This window comes from Triticum aestivum, chromosome 1D (genome assembly GCF_018294505.1).
Source record: "Triticum aestivum cultivar Chinese Spring chromosome 1D, IWGSC CS RefSeq v2.1, whole genome shotgun sequence".
NCBI lineage: Eukaryota > Viridiplantae > Streptophyta > Magnoliopsida > Poales > Poaceae > Triticum > Triticum aestivum.
In genome coordinates this window covers 385,936,048-385,954,609 of record NC_057796.1, presented here as the reverse complement: position 1 = coordinate 385,954,609, position 18,562 = coordinate 385,936,048, and the positions used below count along the sequence as shown (strand labels likewise).

General features: G+C 45.2%; 2 protein-coding genes across 2 annotated transcripts; both read left to right on the top strand.

The window, feature by feature from the left end:
- The first annotated feature begins 11,263 nt into the window (after window positions 1-11,263).
- LOC123182278 (probable histone H2A.4) lies at window positions 11,264-12,282 on the top strand. The gene is made up of 2 exons (XM_044594793.1): window positions 11,264-11,594; window positions 11,679-12,282. Exons 1-2 carry the CDS (start codon window positions 11,382-11,384, stop codon window positions 11,937-11,939), a joined length of 474 nt encoding a protein of 157 aa, XP_044450728.1. The 5' UTR covers window positions 11,264-11,381; the 3' UTR covers window positions 11,940-12,282.
- Window positions 12,283-15,687: 3,405 nt separating this feature from the next.
- LOC123170533 (uncharacterized) lies at window positions 15,688-17,370 on the top strand. Its single transcript, XM_044588394.1, has 2 exons — window positions 15,688-17,043; window positions 17,147-17,370. Exon 1 carries the CDS (start codon window positions 15,920-15,922, stop codon window positions 16,976-16,978), a length of 1,059 nt encoding a protein of 352 aa, XP_044444329.1. The 5' UTR covers window positions 15,688-15,919; the 3' UTR covers window positions 16,979-17,043; window positions 17,147-17,370.
- Window positions 17,371-18,562: the final 1,192 nt, after the last annotated feature.

Below are 18,562 nucleotides of genomic sequence, written 5' to 3'. Positions count from 1 at the left end.
CTGCCACCGTCGTGACTCCGGCGGGCAGCCATTTCCAATCGTTGGCGTTAGGCTGATTGGCGTCGCCTTGCACGCTTCCCTCATGCACAGGGCGCCATGGTGGCCGCCCTCCCCCGGCGCCAACACGCCGTTGTCTGCACTCCTCCACCCTGTACGCATTGTCTCCCCTGGTGGAAGGCGCCATCACGCCTCCCTCGGCGCTCCTTCCTCTCCTACACCATCGATCAAGCCGAGGATGACATCGACGCCCTGCTTATGTTGACGACAGAAGGTTTGCAGATTTGAATTTTGTTTGTCGCCTTTGTAATTCATTACACATTGAAATGGGGTGAAAAACAATTCACTCACTACCTGAACAATTTAACAGTGGTTTCGTGCACATCTTAAGGATTCTGAGTAAATTCGTGGAGTGGTAGAGCTTCAACAGCTTTGAGTCCACCCCTTCTTTCTTCGATGGGAGGTGGAGTGGTGACTTCTAAGAACCCACAAGTATGGGTCACAACAGTCTTCAATGAGAAGTATCACAACTAAAATTTATTGAGTCGGCACAAGGATCCAGAAAATATTTATAAGCTTTACCAGTTTAGTTGTCAATTCAATCACACCTGAAAACAAGTACATGGTCAAGATAATTTACTATTAACAAGTGCAATGGACAGATGGTTATTTAATTACAGTAGAGTAACAATAGTAGTAGTACCCAATAGTTTACACGTACATCTTAAAGAGAGCACCAATTATAAAAAAGCATAGACATTGATGTCTATTATGCACTTCTATTGTTGTAGACATTGTTGGGTCTCCAAGTGCAGAGGGTTGTAGGACAACAACAAATTTCTTTTAAGTGGATGGCCTATGATTTATCGATCCGCGGGTGGTGTAGGTTGAAAATGGTCTGTCTCGAACAACTCTACAATCAAATACAAGTAGTCTCTTGGGTCCCAAACACGCCTTACACAATTGTTAATTGTGGACTACTTTGACGAGGAGGTTGAGAATTTGGATGGAAACAATATTTTTTGTATTTTCAGAATAAAATAGGACAACAAGAGTAGTAAGAGCGACTAAAACGGTGTCTCAAGGCATGCAAAGATGGCCTAGGGTTCATACTTACATTATGGTAACTCTCAACATCATTAACATAGTTAAACAACGTGATATAACCTAAAAAATACAGTAAAGAATCACTCTAAAGTTTCTCTATTGTTATCAGATCAAAAAGGGATAAGATAACATAGGTATGGCTAGGCACACATCTAAGTTGGTCTTTCTAATCTATAAGGCACGCCCTAATGTCACCTCAGGCAATCCAAAACTCATACTAAACAATCATCTCATGATCATTATTGTTCTAATATCAATCCATACAGTCATCCTATTGTCACTACGGGCATCTCCGATAATTATACTAGATAAGAATCACTCATTGATTCCCAAAAGATTTAATCCAACAGAAAAAACTTTATAAATGAGCAAGGTTCAATTCACCAAAAAGATAATATGAGGGGGTACATCACATAATTGAACTCCATTAACAAAGCCAATGACCATAATCATCATCAGAAACGAACATAATCTCCTGGCATTCTTCTTCCTCTGGTTGAGTACCGATGCTCACATCAGATCCCTTGTGGACCATCGGTTCCTTTGTTGGATTTTATCCGATAGTGTCCTTCCGATTGAATAACCTTGTGAGCCTTTCCATGGGTATATAATGCCTTTGGTAAATTGCATCATCTGATTTTGAACAATGCTCTTCTTTCGAGCTTGTAATATTTACTCCGAAGTTTGTGGTATAGGTTCCTAAGATGCCTTGATGGGTTGAACCTATGCCTTTCATAATGCGTGTGAACTCAAAAGTTTTCATGAGTCATACTCTTCTGGTATTTTGCCAGATAAAAATTTTCCACACTGCAATTTCATCAAACACGAGGAGTGAATGAAAGGTTATGCATTGAAGAAGTGGGAGTCGACCTTGAACTTTGCGTTCATGCCCATGGGCACGATGTAGATCTTATCATTAAAGCTTTTCTTAAATTAATTATTCCCTTGGTATAATTTCATCTTATATCTGGGATCTGGCCTTTTGCAATCATGGTTCCGACCATGTTCTCCTTTAAATACCATTTCTTGGACAAGTTAAATCACTTGTCTTCTGCAGGTCAATACGCCTGCCCAACCTCTATTATGATCTACCTTTGAGTATTACCCCTGGTATCTCGGGGATATCTTACCATTGCACTACATCTTATAAACTTTGATGAAGTACTACCTTACCTTGTCTTTGTCACTTCATGGGCTCTGGGTTGTTTGTCAACCGAGAACACCGAATAGTGAATCAAGTCCGCACTCCGATTCAATAACTCTAGGTAATTTTCGTTGCTTACGAGTTTAATAATCATTAAGTCATTCCTAGCCTGATCGGCTATATCATTAGCGTACTAAATTTTAACTGTGCTACCTGGTCCTTAACCCCGGAACACAACTTTCGATGATGAGCTAAGCTTACGTCGATCTTCCTCGTCATATTAGTTCGCCTTGAACAACAAGCTTGATTTCTAGTTTGTGCCTTCCCCTTGGTTCCATTAACCTATCGCTTCATCATTCCTTTGACTTGATGTCATCGCCGATTGATTACATCTTCGGGGAGCCTCTTGACAACATTGGCCGTGAACATCATCAACATTTTGACTCCTTCCAGGATATCAATGGAATTCTTGATGATAAGTGCCATCCTCGTTCCTTGGTAATTTGAGTTACCATCGACAACAACCTTTCATTCCTTTCATCACAAACTTGATCAAGTTATGGAGCTCCTTGCTAACCAGCCTATGCTTTGTTCTACCTTGGAGTATTACCATCTTTTATGTCAAGGATATTGTGAGAATTTCTCCATCTCTTGACAATTCTTGATATAGTAATACTTCTCACCATCTCCATTTGTTTTCTGGTCCCCGTGTTGTTTCTAAACGAAATACCGACAAATGGTCTGTGATGTGTAAATTCTAAACTTCTAGCAACCCTAATGCTTTGAAGTTATTGGCCTATAGTTTCATTCTACGTCTATGGCTTAATGAATCATCATTCGAACATTGATCGTGCTACCTAGCCCATATTTTGGGTGCAGCTTTCCACCAATGTTTAATTGGGTATGTTTTCCTCGAGCATACCTCATTATATCATTCGATCTAGCTAATGTTATCTCCTTGTTCACATAGTTGTGGAAATCCATCTTTTGGAAATCTCAATGAATTGTCGCTGAGTCCATCAGCCACCCCCTCATCCTCTCCTTGATTTAATGATGAACTCTTGTTCCGGAACTCGCTTCCATGGTTTAATTCCCGAGAATCATACAATGTCACCTCGACAATTTGTGTTGCACCTTTCTTCTCAGGCATCCTGAGTCTGAGTTATCCTGACACCAATCAAATCTGAATCTCGGTCAGATATGATGGTTGGAACATATTTCCAAGAATTATAACATTGGCCTATTTATGACCCGGTAAGGTGATGACATGCCAAACACACCTGGCCGGAGGACCTATTGTTATAAGCTTTCCTTTCAGCAAGGTTAGCTATTCTTCCATGAGGAAATTGTAAGACTTATTCTATAAGTTATTCCTGATGGATTCTTTTGTTTCCAAAGTCTGATCTTCACCTGTTGACCATGTCAATGCTATCTCGAAGCATGTCTATGGTTCTCCGATTTTCAACAGGAACATTTGAAGCCCAATGCTAAATGTTTCCTGTTCAATTATCCAAACACCATTGTATGGGTTATGTCATGAATTTCTTCTCCCCTTACCTAAATGGTTTTCTACTATCTATCCTGTCATGGATATGATACGCTGCTTGTCCTTGGGAAGGATATACCCTTGAAATATGTGTTTAAACACATTTTCCTTTCCATTCTTCTGTTTAATGTGATAATCATATTTTCCTTTCCATTGTTTGGGTTAACCTTTCTGGTGGTCTATATGATCTAAGCAGTAATATTCTCCTGCTTATGTAAACACCTCGGTGTACAACTCTGTCAGTAAGACCCTGTTACTATTGTTGGTGACATTTCGGTAACCACCGATGGACGAGAACTTTGCCTAATGGTCCGCCTCGTTTCAACGAGCAGGAAAATGGTTCTCTTCGTCCCTCGCCCTTGGTACCGACGATGTTGCTGACATATAACTGACAGGCTACCCTCTGACATGCCTTGCTATCATGATCGTGCAAGATGTCACCGCCCTTCCTATTTTTAACCCACATGGTGGGCCCATAACCCACAGTTCCACAGGATCGAAACCTGACTCTTATGTACACCCCCTGTTTTCAAGGTTGTTCCTCGCACCTGGCCTCGTATGTAATTCACGAGCCACCTTCACGTCTGATATCGGACACAATACTTATTCCCGTTGCTTTGTCCCTTTCACGCCCTATAACCGGCATCGAACGATTGCCTGCCCGCTTGAAACTTCCCAGGTTACCTCCTTACTTTGCTCTCGATATTTTCTTAAGTTTTGATTCAAGGGTTACCTTTCGCCACCTTCCTTGATGCTGTCGACCCGATAGACAACCTTGTCGAGGCCCGTTCTCCCAGAATGCCCACCTCTTATTCTTTCGTAAGTACGATGGAGTTCCTGAAGAAAGGACGCCGACTTCATCATGATGACCGAAGCAGAGAAATGAAGACATCAATGTATTGGACCAGCCTCTTCCAGAAGTGCAAGCCAGGATGAGAAGACCCGTTAGATTCGTTACCAAACCTTCCCCCCTTACTCCCCTCTTAAATCTCGGGACGAGATTTCTTGTAGTGGAGGAGATTTGTAACACCCCGAGAATCATGCTACAGTAACTCCCTGTGATTAAGCTAATCATGTTGCTAAACAGGGCTTGATCACATATGAATCACATTCCTTTCCAACTCCTAGATCAAACTTCAATTAAATTTAAAAGTGGAAAATAAAACTTTTCAAATGTCAAAACTAAAATGTTCTAAAAGTGGCAAATAAATCATAGGTAATATTGGTGGCGGAACCAAGTCTTTATAAAGTGTATAAATGCACCAAACTAATTAAATCAGTAGCTAAAACCATTAATTAAATGCCTTTTGTATTTTGTAAAATATTAAACTATATTATTTTGGGATGAAACTTTTTGTGGTTGTGACATATTTGGTAACAACAAATTAGGTGCCATTTTGGTATTTTGCTAAAACAAAATAAAAGAGAAACTAGAAATAAAACAGAAAAGAAAAATAAATAAAAAGTAAAAAGAAAGCAAAAGGAAAGAAAACCCCCCCGGCTCCTCAAGGGCCTTGGCCCACTGGCCCAGCTGGCCGGCTAGCCCAGCTTCCCCCCCCCCCCGGTCGTCTTCCCTGTTCCAGCGACCGCATCGCTACAGGGGCGAGACCCCGCCGGATCACCTCGCCGGCATCGCCGCGAGAGGATAAGGCCTCCACCTCCCGCGACGCCTCGGGCACCTCCACTCCCCTCTCTCTCTCCCTCTCTCTCTCTCTCTCGCCTGCGCTCTCTCCCCTCCTCGTCCGCCTGGGCCGCGCCTCTCCGTCACCGCTCACCGCACTCCACCGCGGCCACCGGCCGACCTTCGCCTCGCCGACGTGCCCCAAGGCTCTGCCTCGACCTCCTCATCCTCCCCGCCGAGCCACGCGGACCGGGACAGCCCCGCAGCACCACCGCGACCTCTTCTTCCTCCTCTGCCCCGACCCCGGCCGTCGTCGATTCGCTCCCCCGAGCCTCCCCCGAGCCCATGATTGCACACCTGCAGGCTCCCAGTGAGCCTCTGTTTCCTTCCCCCCTCCCTGCGGCACCCCGTTCGCCCGTAGCCGCCGCTCCACTGGTACTAGCACGCATCGCCGCCGACGAGCTTGCCTCCGTGGCCATCGCCACTGTCACGTGCGGCTGAACCTCGCATCGAGCTCCTAGAGCTCGTGTGAGCCTGAGCCACCACTAGCGCGCCTCCCCGTGCTGTGCAACTCCGGTTCCACTGACAACCGACTCCGTTGTCCGCCGGCGATGACCTAGCGCACGGCACCGGCCTTTTCAGCTCGCGCTCGTGCCGTAGATCGACGCGGAACCTTGCTCCCGTTCGAACGCAACCAACCGCCGTCGTTTTGGCCGCCGGACGGCGATTTCCGACCATCCCCGACGCGCGCCGCCGCGCGATTTGGTCGCCGGAGCTCTCTCCGGCGCCGACGCCGACGTGGCTCTGTGGCCCCCGCCCCTGGGTCGCTGACCCGTGGGCCCCTGGGGCCCGGCTGCCCTGTTGACTTAGTCAACTGCTGACTGGGCAGCCCAGAGCCACTGACAGGCAGGCCCCGCTCCTCTAATCAATGTTTTATTAATTAAAACTTATTTAGTAAACTGATTAGACACTGACAGGTGGGGCCTACTAGCTAATTAACTTAGTTTAGTTAAATTAACCACTGTTAATTAGTCCAGTCACTGACCAGTGGGACCCACTGGACCCACAGGTCAGTTTTGACCTGGTCAGCGTGTCTGTTGACCGCTGACGTCATCCCCATGCAATGCTGACGTCATATTCCTTTTCTGTTAATATAAATAATTCCAGAATATTGTTAAATCTTTCAAAAATCATATAAAATAATCCGTAGCTCGGATGAAAATGTTTTCTATATGAAAGTTGCTCAGAAAAATCCAACGAATCCGAATACGCGGTCCGTTCGTTTGTCACATGCCTCTAGCATGCTGAACATGGAACTTTCCCCTCCGGTCATGTGTCTGGCACAGGTCCGGAACCGGGAAAACATTCCCGGTTGAATTTCCCCCTTCACCTATTCGTGTAGACATACGTTAGGTCACACCCGACACGTCGTATTACCACGTTATGCTTTGTGATGCTATGTTTGCTTTATATTTACTGTTTCTTCCCCCTCTTCTCTCCGGTAGACCCCGAGACCGATGCTGCCCCTGTGATCGACTACGTCGACGACAACCCCCTCCTTGCCAGAGCAACCAGGCAAGCCCCCCCCCTTGATCACCAGATATCGCCTACTCTCCTCTATACTGCTTGCATTAGAGTAGTGTAGCATGTTACTGCTTTCGGTTAATCCTATTCTGTTGCATAGCCTGTCATTGTTGCTACAGTTGTTCCCCTTACCTGCTATCCTACTGCTTAGTATAGGATGCTAGTTTTCCATCAGTGGCCCTACATTCTTGTCCGTCTGCTGTGCTATACTATCGGGCCGTGATCACCTGGGCGGTGATCACGGGTATATACTATATACATTATATACATGACACATGTGGTGACTAAAGTCGGGTCGGCTCGAGGAGTACCCGCAGGTGATTCTGATGAGGGGGCTGAAAGGACAGGTGGCTCCACCCCGGTAGAGGTGGGCCTGGGTTCCTGACGGCCCCCGACTGTTACTTTGTGGCGAAGCGACAGGGCAGGTTGAGACCACCCAGGAGAGAGGTGGGCCTGGCCCTGGTCGGCGTTCGCGGATAAACAACACGCTTAACGAGTTCTGGGTATTTGATCTGAGTCTGGCCATTTGGTCTATACGCACTAACCATCTACGTGGGAGTAGTTATGGGTATCCCGACGTCGTGGTATCAGCCGAAGCTCTTTTGACGTCAGCAACTGAGTGGCGCGCGCCGCATTGGACCGTAAGCTCGCGCTTGTATTAAGGGGGCTAGGTCTGCTTCTGGCCGCGTACGCAACGTGCAGGTGTGCATAGGGCGATGGGCCCAGACCCCTGCGCGCATAGGTTTAGACCGGCGTGCTGACCTCTCTGTTGAGCCTAGGTGGGGCTGCGACGTGTTGATCTTACGAGGCCGGGCATGACCCAGAAAAGTGTGTCCGGCCAAATGGGATCGAGCGTGTTGGGTTATGTGGTGCACCCCTGCAGGGAAGTTTATCTATTCGAATAGCCGTGTCCCTCGGTAAAAGGACGACCCGGAGTTGTACCTTGAGCTTATGACAACTAGAACTGGATACTGAATAAAATACACCCTTCCAAGTGCCAGATACAACCCGGTGATCGCTCTCTAACAGGGCGACGAGGAGGGGATCGCCGGGTAGGATTATGCTATGCGATGCTACTTGGAGGACTTCAATCTACTCTCTTCTACATGCTGCAAGATGGAGATGGCCAGAAGCGTAGTCTTCGACAGGACTAGCTATCCCCCTCTTATTCTGGCATTCTGCAGTTCAGTCCACTGATATGCCCCTTTACACATATACCCATGCATATGTAGTGTAGCTCCTTGCTTGCGAGTACTTTGGATGAGTACTCACGGTTGCTTTTCTCCCTCTTTTCCCCTTTTCCATACCGGATTGTCGCAACCAGATGCTGGAGTCCAGGAGCTAGAGATCCCGAGGATGATTCTACATGGAGTTCGGCTTCGAGGAGTAGTTAGGAGGTCCCAGGCAGGAGGCCTTGCCTTTTCGATCGTTGCTACTTTTGTGCTAGCCTTCTTAAGGCAAACTTGTTTAACTTATGTCTGTACTCAGATATTGTTGCTTCCGCTGACTCGTCTGTGATCGAGCACTTGTATTCGAGCCCTCGAGGCCCCTGGCTTGTATTATGATGCTTGTATGACTTATTTATGTTTTAGAGTTGTGTTGTGATATCTTCCCGTGAGTCCCTGATCTTGGTCGTACACATTTGCGTGCATGATTAGTGTACGGTCAAATCGGGGGCGTCACATACACACCCTAGCTTTTCTAGGATGCCTGGATGAGTGGGCAGCTGGTGGGCCCCTCTAGGTGGGTTTTTGGCATAGTGGCTTTTCTGCTATGAAACTTCGCCTTGTATTCTTGTTTGATTTTTTGGGCTTCGGAAAAATTATTTATGCAAAGTACAAAAACAATCAGAAAAACAACAATTTTCTCTGGAAATTGATATAATAGGTTAGTCTAAAAAAAGTCAAAACTATGCCAAAATGATATAATTGTAACATGAAACAAAATAATAATGATAGATACATTTATTATATAATTATAGCATGACAGATTAAATAAATGCATGACTTGTTGATGTCACATACTCACACGTTACCTTCCACATCACCTAAATGTATGGGTAATCTTGATCGCAGACCATACACAATTGAGACGATGATATAGAAAATATGCATTACAAGTGCATGGTAAGTATATTTCTCCAAGAGCCGTCACATTTTAGAAAAGTTTTTTTTATCAAATATTAAATATTTGGCATGAAAAAGACATTTGGAATAAAGGGATATCAATTTGTCAACAAGATGAAAATAAAAAGGTTAGTTCCATTGTCTCGTTTGCTCTTATAAGTCATTTTCTAACCTTCTTAGGTATATTTCTCAAAGTTATACATGATCAGAGAATGAAATTATATTTTACGCAAAAGAACAAACCCTCAAAGTCGTGGTTTTGTAAGATTTTTAGTATCTTTGATACAACGCTTATACAACCGAATCCTACGACGCCGGTAGGACTCTACGATATAAGATTCTCCCTTATGGTCCTATCATGGTCGTAGAATTCAGATACTATTTAGACAAACATGATATTGCATGTTATTCCCATACCCAAAATCCTTGTTCAAAATGATGTGTTTTTTAAGAAAAGATACCAAAAGGACATCAAACTGATGATTGTGTACTCCGTCCGTTAGTGAAAAGATGGCCTATAACTTTCGTCTCATGGTGCAATGTTTTTTTTTTTTTCGAATATCATGGTGCAATGTTTGACGAAGTATGTACGACAAACTATTCATAATCACAATATCAAATAGGTATAATATAAAATACTTTATTGTGTATTTTGGGATACTAATTTTACTAGCATCGAAATACGTCTACATATATCTGTTTGAGCGACAAGTAATATGGATCGGAGGGAGTATTGTTGCCGTTTATAGTTTTTTCTACAAACATGGTCAAACTTTACACTTTTTTTCTTTTCAAATGAACTTTACAACACTTGAATCGGGAGAAAAATTATATACCTTGTTTCGGATGACGGAGGGGTATATCGACTTTAGCATTGGTGAGACCGAGTTTTTCTGGGCCTGGCTTTGAAAAGCCCAATCCTAAAATCCCAAGCCCTAGCTCGACTTGAAATACGAACAATGCCATTTATCATCAAAATCACTAATTAAGGGATACACTCTAGTACTTTACAAAGGTCACTCCCACTGGTCGCAACCTGGGAGTTTTCCCTTTTTTCATGGATTTGTTTATTCAAAAAAAATTATCTCTTAAACCGTGCCTTGAAATCAGAAACCTTTTTCACTGTTGGATTTCGCGTGTCGAGATCTTCGAAACTAGATCCCATGTTAATAGGTTTTGACCTTTTTTCATAAAAGAAGGAAGAAGAAAAAGGCGAGGCGGATGCACGATTTTTTCTCACTTTTTTTCTATTTACGAGAGGCACAGTTATGCCTCTCGCAGAAGCAAATTTGCGCCTCTAAGCGAAGCAAATTTGTTCCTCTCACGGAAGAAAAAAAATACATTTTTCTCTTTTCGTTAGGGCAGCTGTACCTTTTGTGAAAGCAAACCTGTACCTTCATGAGAAGTAATCTCGTGTTTTTTCCGTTTCCGAAGTCTCCCGTGAAAAAGAATCTGTGCCTCCAGGAGAAGCAAATTTATGCCTCTAGCGAAAGAAAAAATCACAATTTTCCTCTATTTCCGAGAGGCACATATATGCGTCTCACGGAAGAAAAAACATATTTTTTCGGGCAATCTTTTTGTCCTAGAAAAACCAAAAAGCTAGAAAAGTAAAAAAACATCTAAAACCCAAAAACTCCTAAAGAAAAAATAAAAAAAATCCTGAGCAAGCACCCAGCACGCGACACGTGGCGGTGGCTGAGAACGCGTCAAAAGTGCCCTTGAGGGCTCCCACAAGGGCTACCCCTCAGTTAGTTGCTCTCATTTCTCATTGTATAGAATATTAATGTCTATATTTTGTTACAATCCTAGATTTTTGGTATCCTGGGCCTTTTATCGGGCTTGACTCTTGGGCAAAAAATATAGTCCAAGCCCGCCCCGACCATGGGCTTCAGGCTGGTTGGTGCTGTCGGGCCGGGCTGCTCATACTAGACCAAAACCACAACAATCCACCGGTACTTCCATGCTCTCGTCCGATTGGTTGCTCTGCCTCTCACACGGATCGCCAATGCCCATCCAACGGCCCACACCCATCGTCCCCCATCCGCGAACGCTCCAGATCGAAGCACCGCCCCCGTCCTCCACACCAGCCCGGAGCAGAAACACAGAAACACACACACACAGAAAGCACAAACGCACGCACACTCCCCCACCGCACAAAACAAAGGCTAAAAAAAACCCCGAGGAAATCGACCGGGAGAAAAGGGGGCGAAAAAGCAGAGCGAAGGAGGAGAGAAGCTTCGGAGCTCGGGATCGGCGATGGAGACGGGAGCGAAGGCGCCGAAGAAGGCCGGGCGCCGGGCCGGCGGCGGCGGCCCCAAGAAGAAGTCCGTCTCGCGCTCCGTCAAGGCCGGCCTCCAGTTCCCCGTGGGCCGCATCGGGCGCTACCTCAAGCACGGGCGCTACGCCAAGCGCGTCGGCTCCGGCGCCCCCGTCTACCTCGCCGCCGTCCTCGAGTACCTCGCCGCCGAGGTGGGCCACGCCGCGCGCGCCAGGCGCGGAAGGACTAGCTCCGATTCACCTCTGTTCTTTACCTCCTTTTTTTTTGTCTGGCAGCTCCTCGAGCTAGCGGGGAACGCGGCGCGGGACAACAAGAAGAACCGGATCATCCCGCGGCACGTGCTGCTCGCGATCCGCAACGACGAGGAGCTCGGGAAGCTGCTGGCCGGCGTCACCATCGCCTACGGAGGCGTCCTGCCCAACATCAACCCCGTGCTGCTTCCCAAGAAGGCCGCTGCGGCGGCTTCCAAGGAGCCCAAGGCAGGCACGACCAAGTCTCCCAGGAAGTCCCCCGCCAAGAAGGCGGCCGACGCTTAGGCCCGGCACTCGCTATGCCGGTGCCCCGTCCCACCCTCTCCCTCCTCTCTGTTTGTCTCTCTGTCTCGGTTCAACCGTAACGCACCTAGTTGTCAGTCGTCGTCGTGGTCGTCGTTGCTGCATGCCATCGTTGTCATGGATCGATTGCTGCTTGTTTGAACTTGTTTTGCGTGGCTTCCGCATAGGTGCCAATCAGCTTGTACTCTGTAGCTTGATTAACACCGCTGTATGTTCGTTTAAGTGCGCAGGTGAAGGAAAGGGAGGGAGGGGAAGGGAAACTGTGAATGTCTGTTTGTAATAAAATTGTGAAGATGTGAAAATATCAAGGACTACTATTCTGATTGTTCTCTTTTGCTGCACGCTAAGACCGATTTCTTGTGTTTATCTGGTTGCTTTGGGCATGTTTAGCTTCTTTGCAGCCTTTGGAGGAAAGCTATTGGGGTGCGGATCATTGGGGGGATGTTCCTATCACTTGGTAATGTTTTGAGTTTCTAAGTGAAAACCTTGTAGCTTGTAAACGGAATAGGCCATTGAGTGGCTGTGCTGTTGAATTCTTGTTATGTTGATTCAACTGGTAGGATGCAAAAATGTCGGCCCTGGTGCTGATAGAAATCAAAGTTAGGTGTTCACTCTGTCTGCATTTCAACCTTTTCTTACGAGTCCTTGTTTTCATTTCAATTGGTTAATCAACGACATGTTATATTGGTTCATTATTTTGTAATACAAAGTTTGTTGCATATACTCATGAAATGCCAGTTTGTAATAAGATTGTGAAGATTTGAAATATTAAGGGGTATTTTGATTGTCTATTTGTGCTTTTGCTGCATGCTGATACTGATTCTTGAGTTCATTTGGTTGCTTTGTGCATGTTTGGTAATTTGGTTGTTTGCAGCAGAAAGATGTTGGGGTATGGATTGTTGGGAAGATATTGTCTCACATGATAATGTTCATATTTCAAAGTGGAAACCTTATAGCTTGTAACTGGAATTTGGAACATTATGTGGTTGCGCAAATGATTCTTGTTATGCTGGTTCAACGGGTAGGTTCCAAAAATGTCGTGGTGCTTATAGAAATCAAATCAACTATACCTTATGTTTGCATTTCAATTTTTTCTTATGAGACTTTGTTTGCATTTTGTTGTTAGATCGATGATATTGCTGTAAAGGTAATGTTATTTCGTGTTGTTGAGAACATATAATTTTGAAAATTGTTAATTAGATGACATGGTGGCATATATCTTCTTCCATTTTGAGATAAGATTGGTTCCTAGATTATGGCAACATATGTACATGAATTGTAAGTCACAACTCCTGTTAAATCTATGAATACAGTAAATGGGTACAATTATGTCCTGTTACATGCATGTCTTATATATATCTCTTTTACATTGTAATTATGTAAAGAGTTATGAAGATGGCAGATAGCGTAAGTTGCAGCGACCACGCTTGCTGGTAGTATACTTGTTATTTTCTGTTTTCTTCTTTTGGGTTCTCTCTTGTCTTAATTGTACAGTTGCGAATTCTCTAATAGTTGAGATGTCATAATGTTTTACTCTGTCATATTTATTATGTCTACCATCATTTTAGATTTGTCAAAATTGTTATCCAGGTTGAGGTAGAGCTTTGTCTTTAGAAATGACACCATTGATGACCGGGAACACTAAAACTTTGATGTCAGATTTTTAGGCATGGCAAATCTGACATTTTTCATGGCAATTTATATTGGCGTGATGATGGCAATTCAGTTTGTAAGAACGGCAATTTTTTGACAAAAAAATGAACTGAAACGGATTTGCCATGCTCGCAAACTATACATGCCATCCTCGGAGAACATAATTTGTCATGAAAATCATTCGATTTGCCATGGTAAAAAATTTGACGTCAGATTTGTAGTGGAGTCCTATTGGAGTCTTTGGTAAATTTATGAACATCTTTGGAGGCATCCAAGTGTATGGTTTGTTAACTTTTGTCGGTGGGCGACTGGGTGTCGTCCAACTATATGTTTCATGGTGCAATACTCTTTATGTTGTTTTCTTGACTGTGATAAGAACCGGGGAGGAATTAGGGTAAACCACCATAAATCCTTTGGTTTTTCTATGATGCATTTGGAGAAAAAGTAGCTCATTTTTTTGTTATTAAACTTTTGTATCTCCTTGATAAGGCCTAGTGCCACAGCCCAGTGTTACAAAATGTTGTCCTTGCACTAGCTAGTTCACCCACAACTATAATTGTTAGAGAATTGTGGACAATATATTTCAACATTTCCTCTCATCTCTAAGCCTGCATAGATTGATGTCAGCCAGGAATCATATATTTCAACAATATTGATTAAACTGAGCCTGTTGAATATAGAGGTTGATGGACTAAGTGTGTAATGCTGACTCTTTTTGTTTTTGTTTTTGTTTTTGTTTTGTGTGCGGCAGAAGTAATGGTGTTTGTGTGTTCCTCAATATTGCACATGTGGTCAACGTTATGTAGTATATAGTTTATGTTATCACACATGTGAGTCCTTGATACATGTGCCTTTTGATTGGTGTTTTAAGTTGTATTTTCTTTGTTTTCATTGGTAACTTGATTTCCTACTCGTTTTGGCTTTTCTCTTAATTTGCAGCATTCATTTATGTCGTTTATTTGTAGCTTACTAATGGTTGTCTTGAAAGAGTGTCATCTCACCAACTTCTAGTGAAACCATCAAGCACAAATCCACTAGTTTTCTGCCAAACATCATCAATTCATCATATGATGGACAACCCATCCTTAGTCGAGGTCCTTTGAACTGACCATTCAATCAAGACATTATTTGATTTAATTGTGTTGGAGTTGAATTGGTTTATATGGTTTTATAATGGAACCTTTACGGTGTGGCTTTCTAGATATGTTCATGAGTCTTGCTATGCACACGACGAAGTCGGACGATGCACGCACGATGGATTAAATCTGGCCGAACATTCGTTGATTGTAAAGTGCGCCGGCCGCTGGATGTATGTGTCGTGCATAGATCGGGCATTTGTGTCGTGCATGGAGCACTTTTGTATGTTCATTGTCGTTTAGGTTAACTGGTAGGATGAAGCATGCTCCACTTCAGGAAAGAAGGCTAGGAACTTGTAGAGATGAAAAGTAACTCTAGATATATATGAAAAACTTGCACAAGAAACTAATGAAATCCAAAGTAACACATGTATGTCAATGGTATCAATCTATTCAATGTAAGAAGTAGTGATGAAGAGAAAACAAGGTTCTGTTGGGAAAATTATGAAGATGCAATGTTGCTAAATTATCTCCCTCTCTAGTCTAACTTAATACTACCTCTGTAACTTAATGTAAGACGCGAGCAGTAGTTAGACACTACACGGATACCTTTTATTATGATGGAGCTAGTTTTGTTGTTGCAAAAACTCATACCGACGGTTTTTTGTTATAGACTTAAGATATAGATATGCTATTGGAGATGCTGGGTTAAGCAGAGGTGGTTCTGGTCCATTTCATTTGGTGTAACAAGACCTGTTCTTATTGATCACCAATTGCTTGTAATGACTCTCTCCCTTCTTAATGATGAAAATGACAGGCAATGTGTTACTTGTTCTTGAAAAAAGAAGTTTCAAACTCACCCATTAGGAAGTCGCATGAGTTTATTTACTGAGGGTAGAAAGACATCTACCGTGATTTACAAGAAGATGACGCCAATCACTAGGATACAGCTGTAGAAGTAAATTAGGGAGGTTTAAACTGGAACAGATAGACATAGAGTCCATAGCGATTACAATAGTACTCCCTCCGTTTTAAAATAGATGAATCAATTTTGCACAAACTTTAATATAAAGTTAGTATAAAGTTGGGTCATCTATTCTAGAACGGACATGTGATCTTAACTACTCCAAATTTGTCACACTCCGTACCAGCAAGTCAACCAAGCCTTCTTCTCATATCCCCTCCAATCCAATCCGCCATCAATCCAAGAAGCTAGTAGCAGGCGGCAACACTATGAGCTGGTCCGACCTGCCAGCCGAGCTCGTTGCCGGGATCGCGGACAGGATCACCGAGCATGCGGACCTCGCGCGCTTCCGGTCGGTGTGCCCATCTTGGCGCTCGGCCTCGGCGGAGCACGCCGCGCGCCGCCGCACCCCCCTGCTCCTCCTGCCCTCCCAGAGCTACTCCCGCGTCGACCGCTGTCTCTGGTCCCCCGCCGACGACAGCATCAAGGAGACCCCCATGCCCGCCGCGTGCGGCCGCTCCTTCCTCTTCGCCTCGCCTCGCGGCTGGACGCTCGGCGTGGCCAACGACCTCTCGGCCACGCTGCTGCAACCATTCACCGGCGCGTCGGAGAGCCTGCCCGCGCTGCCGCCATCCTTCCACGACGAATATGAGAAGATCCTCCGTGACATGGTATGGGATCGGTCCCCTGACGCCGTCATGATCTCGGCGGGCAAGGGCGCGTTCTTCTGCAAGCTGCCGGGCGACGGCGGGTCATGGAGCGCCGCCGGATCCTCGCAAACGGCTGCCGTCAGCAGCATCACCTACGACGACGGTACGTTTTACCTTCTGGACGGGCCAGCCCGCAGTGTCACGGCCGTGGACGCCGCAACTTTCGCCGTGACCGCCGTAGCCGAGCCACCAGATCTGGTGTCGCCCAGACACTCTTGGTGCACACCCGAGTCCACGCTCGTCGTGTCCTCCGGCGAGCTGCTCCTCATCGTCAGGACGCACCTCTTGTTCCAAGTAGCACCATACGGCTCGGGGGGCCTCTTCAAGGTCTTCCGCACGGACAACCGGAGCCTGGCGGCCGGATGGTCGGAGGTCGCCGGCGGCGGCATCGGCAACCGCGCCCTGTTCGTGGACCATCTCCGCGGCTTCTGCGTGGAGGCCAACGTGGCCAGCTCGCACGAGATGGTGAACGACGACTACGGGCTGGACGTTTATGGGAGGTACACCGTCTCCGTGCTCGACCTCACCACCCAGGATCTCTCGTACGGGAACCTGTTGAACTGCATGTGTGGTAGATTCTGGCAGTGGCCTTCTTGGATCATGCCAAATCCGCACTGATCCAAACAAAACTCTCAGTGCTTTGTTGCAGGAATAAGAGCTGTTAATTTCGACTTTTCGACCAGGTATCCAGTCAGCACTGATGCTACGATATTCAGGTTTTTGTTTTGCGAATAGATATTCAGGTTTTATTTGAAATATTTGTCACACGTGCTACGGGTTTTACAGCTGAAGATCTACATACAACTTCGTACTAAATCAACGACAATTAATATGGATCGAAGAGAATAGTTAATTTTCGACCAGATCAGCACGGATGGTACGATGTTCAGGTTTTATTTGCAATATTTGTCATACGTGTTTTGGGTTACAAGTGTGATGTGGTTTAATTTGCAAATTTTGGATTATGAAACGATTTACTCTGTTGCTACGAATAAAATGTCCATTGTTCATGGCCCGGCCCGGCACAGCATTCCCGGACGTGCCATCCCGGCACACCACTGCGATATGCAAAGGTAATGTTGCGTTCATCAGCAATTCCCATTCATAGCAGTTTTCCCTCACCATGGGAAGTGACATATGAAAAGGATGATGAGAATGACCTTTTTTGTTTTCCTGAACAGTCAATTTGCAAGAGTACATAATTAGTAATCGTATCTCTGCTTCAAATATATAAACAGTTTCATATTGTGATACATTACTCAATGCCTTGCAAACAAAAAACAGGAAGAGAAAAAAACTATCAAAACAATGAAATCACGTGACAGAACCAAATTAAAAAAGCAAAAATGCAAAGTATACAAATATTGTAAAATTGTGATATGAAATGCACGCATCACCCCCCCCCCCCTCCCCAAACACAAGCTTCATTGAACTGATGATAAGCTCCATCAACAACACTTAAACGGTGTTTGTTTCATCTTTATGGACCAGATTCAGCTTCGAAAAAGTTGAATATGAAATAAACAGCTATTTCAAACCAGTTTTAAAAAACCAGCTAAAATGTGATTCAGGCTATTTTCGGTGTTTTGGGCTGAAGCACATCCCGGTGTACTTCAGTGCCAAAGCTGATTGTGTCAAATTAGCTTTGCCAGCATAGTGAATACATAGCTGATTCTCTCAAAGCTGAAGCCCAAACAAACACCTTTGGCCAGCGCAGTCTGCCATGAATTTCCAAAAGTATTATTGTGACGAGAAGAAAGAGATGATTCGACGTGTAGTACATCGGAGGACGGCGGCATCCGCGATTCGGCCTTGGAAGGGTCCCATACCTAAGGTGAGTTCCGAATCTTACGCTTTTCGACATGATTAGGCCGGAGTCGTGGATTACTGTTAAGAAGAGGAAGAATGCGAGGCGGATCGGCGGTTGTCAGGCACCGGCGGCGCCGGTCTTGGCAGCGCCGGCGATGGGGATCTCGGAGGCGAGAGCGCGGCGTTTGAACAGCTTGTTGGGCTCCGTTGGGCCGGCTCGGAGGGAGTTGAGTCCACGAGGAGTTGGGCGTAGGTCAGATGGGTATGAGGCCCATGCTGAACCGGACCATCCTCCATCCCGCAATGCAATCACATGCACGTACGAGAGGGATCGGTCCCCTTCCTGTCGTGCGCCGTCGTCTGTCGCTGTTAGGGTTCGCAGGCGAGGGACTA

Bases quoted from the DNA above. Each gene is read 5' to 3' on its own strand.
- LOC123182278 (XM_044594793.1), top strand. From the start codon at position 11,382: ATGGAGACGGGAGCGAAGGCGCCGAAGAAGGCCGGGCGCCGGGCCGGC. The intron at 11,595-11,678 runs GTGGGCCACGCC...TTTGTCTGGCAG, and splicing joins TCGAGTACCTCGCCGCCGAG to CTCCTCGAGCTAGCGGGGAA.
- LOC123170533 (XM_044588394.1), top strand. From the start codon at position 15,920: ATGAGCTGGTCCGACCTGCCAGCCGAGCTCGTTGCCGGGATCGCGGAC.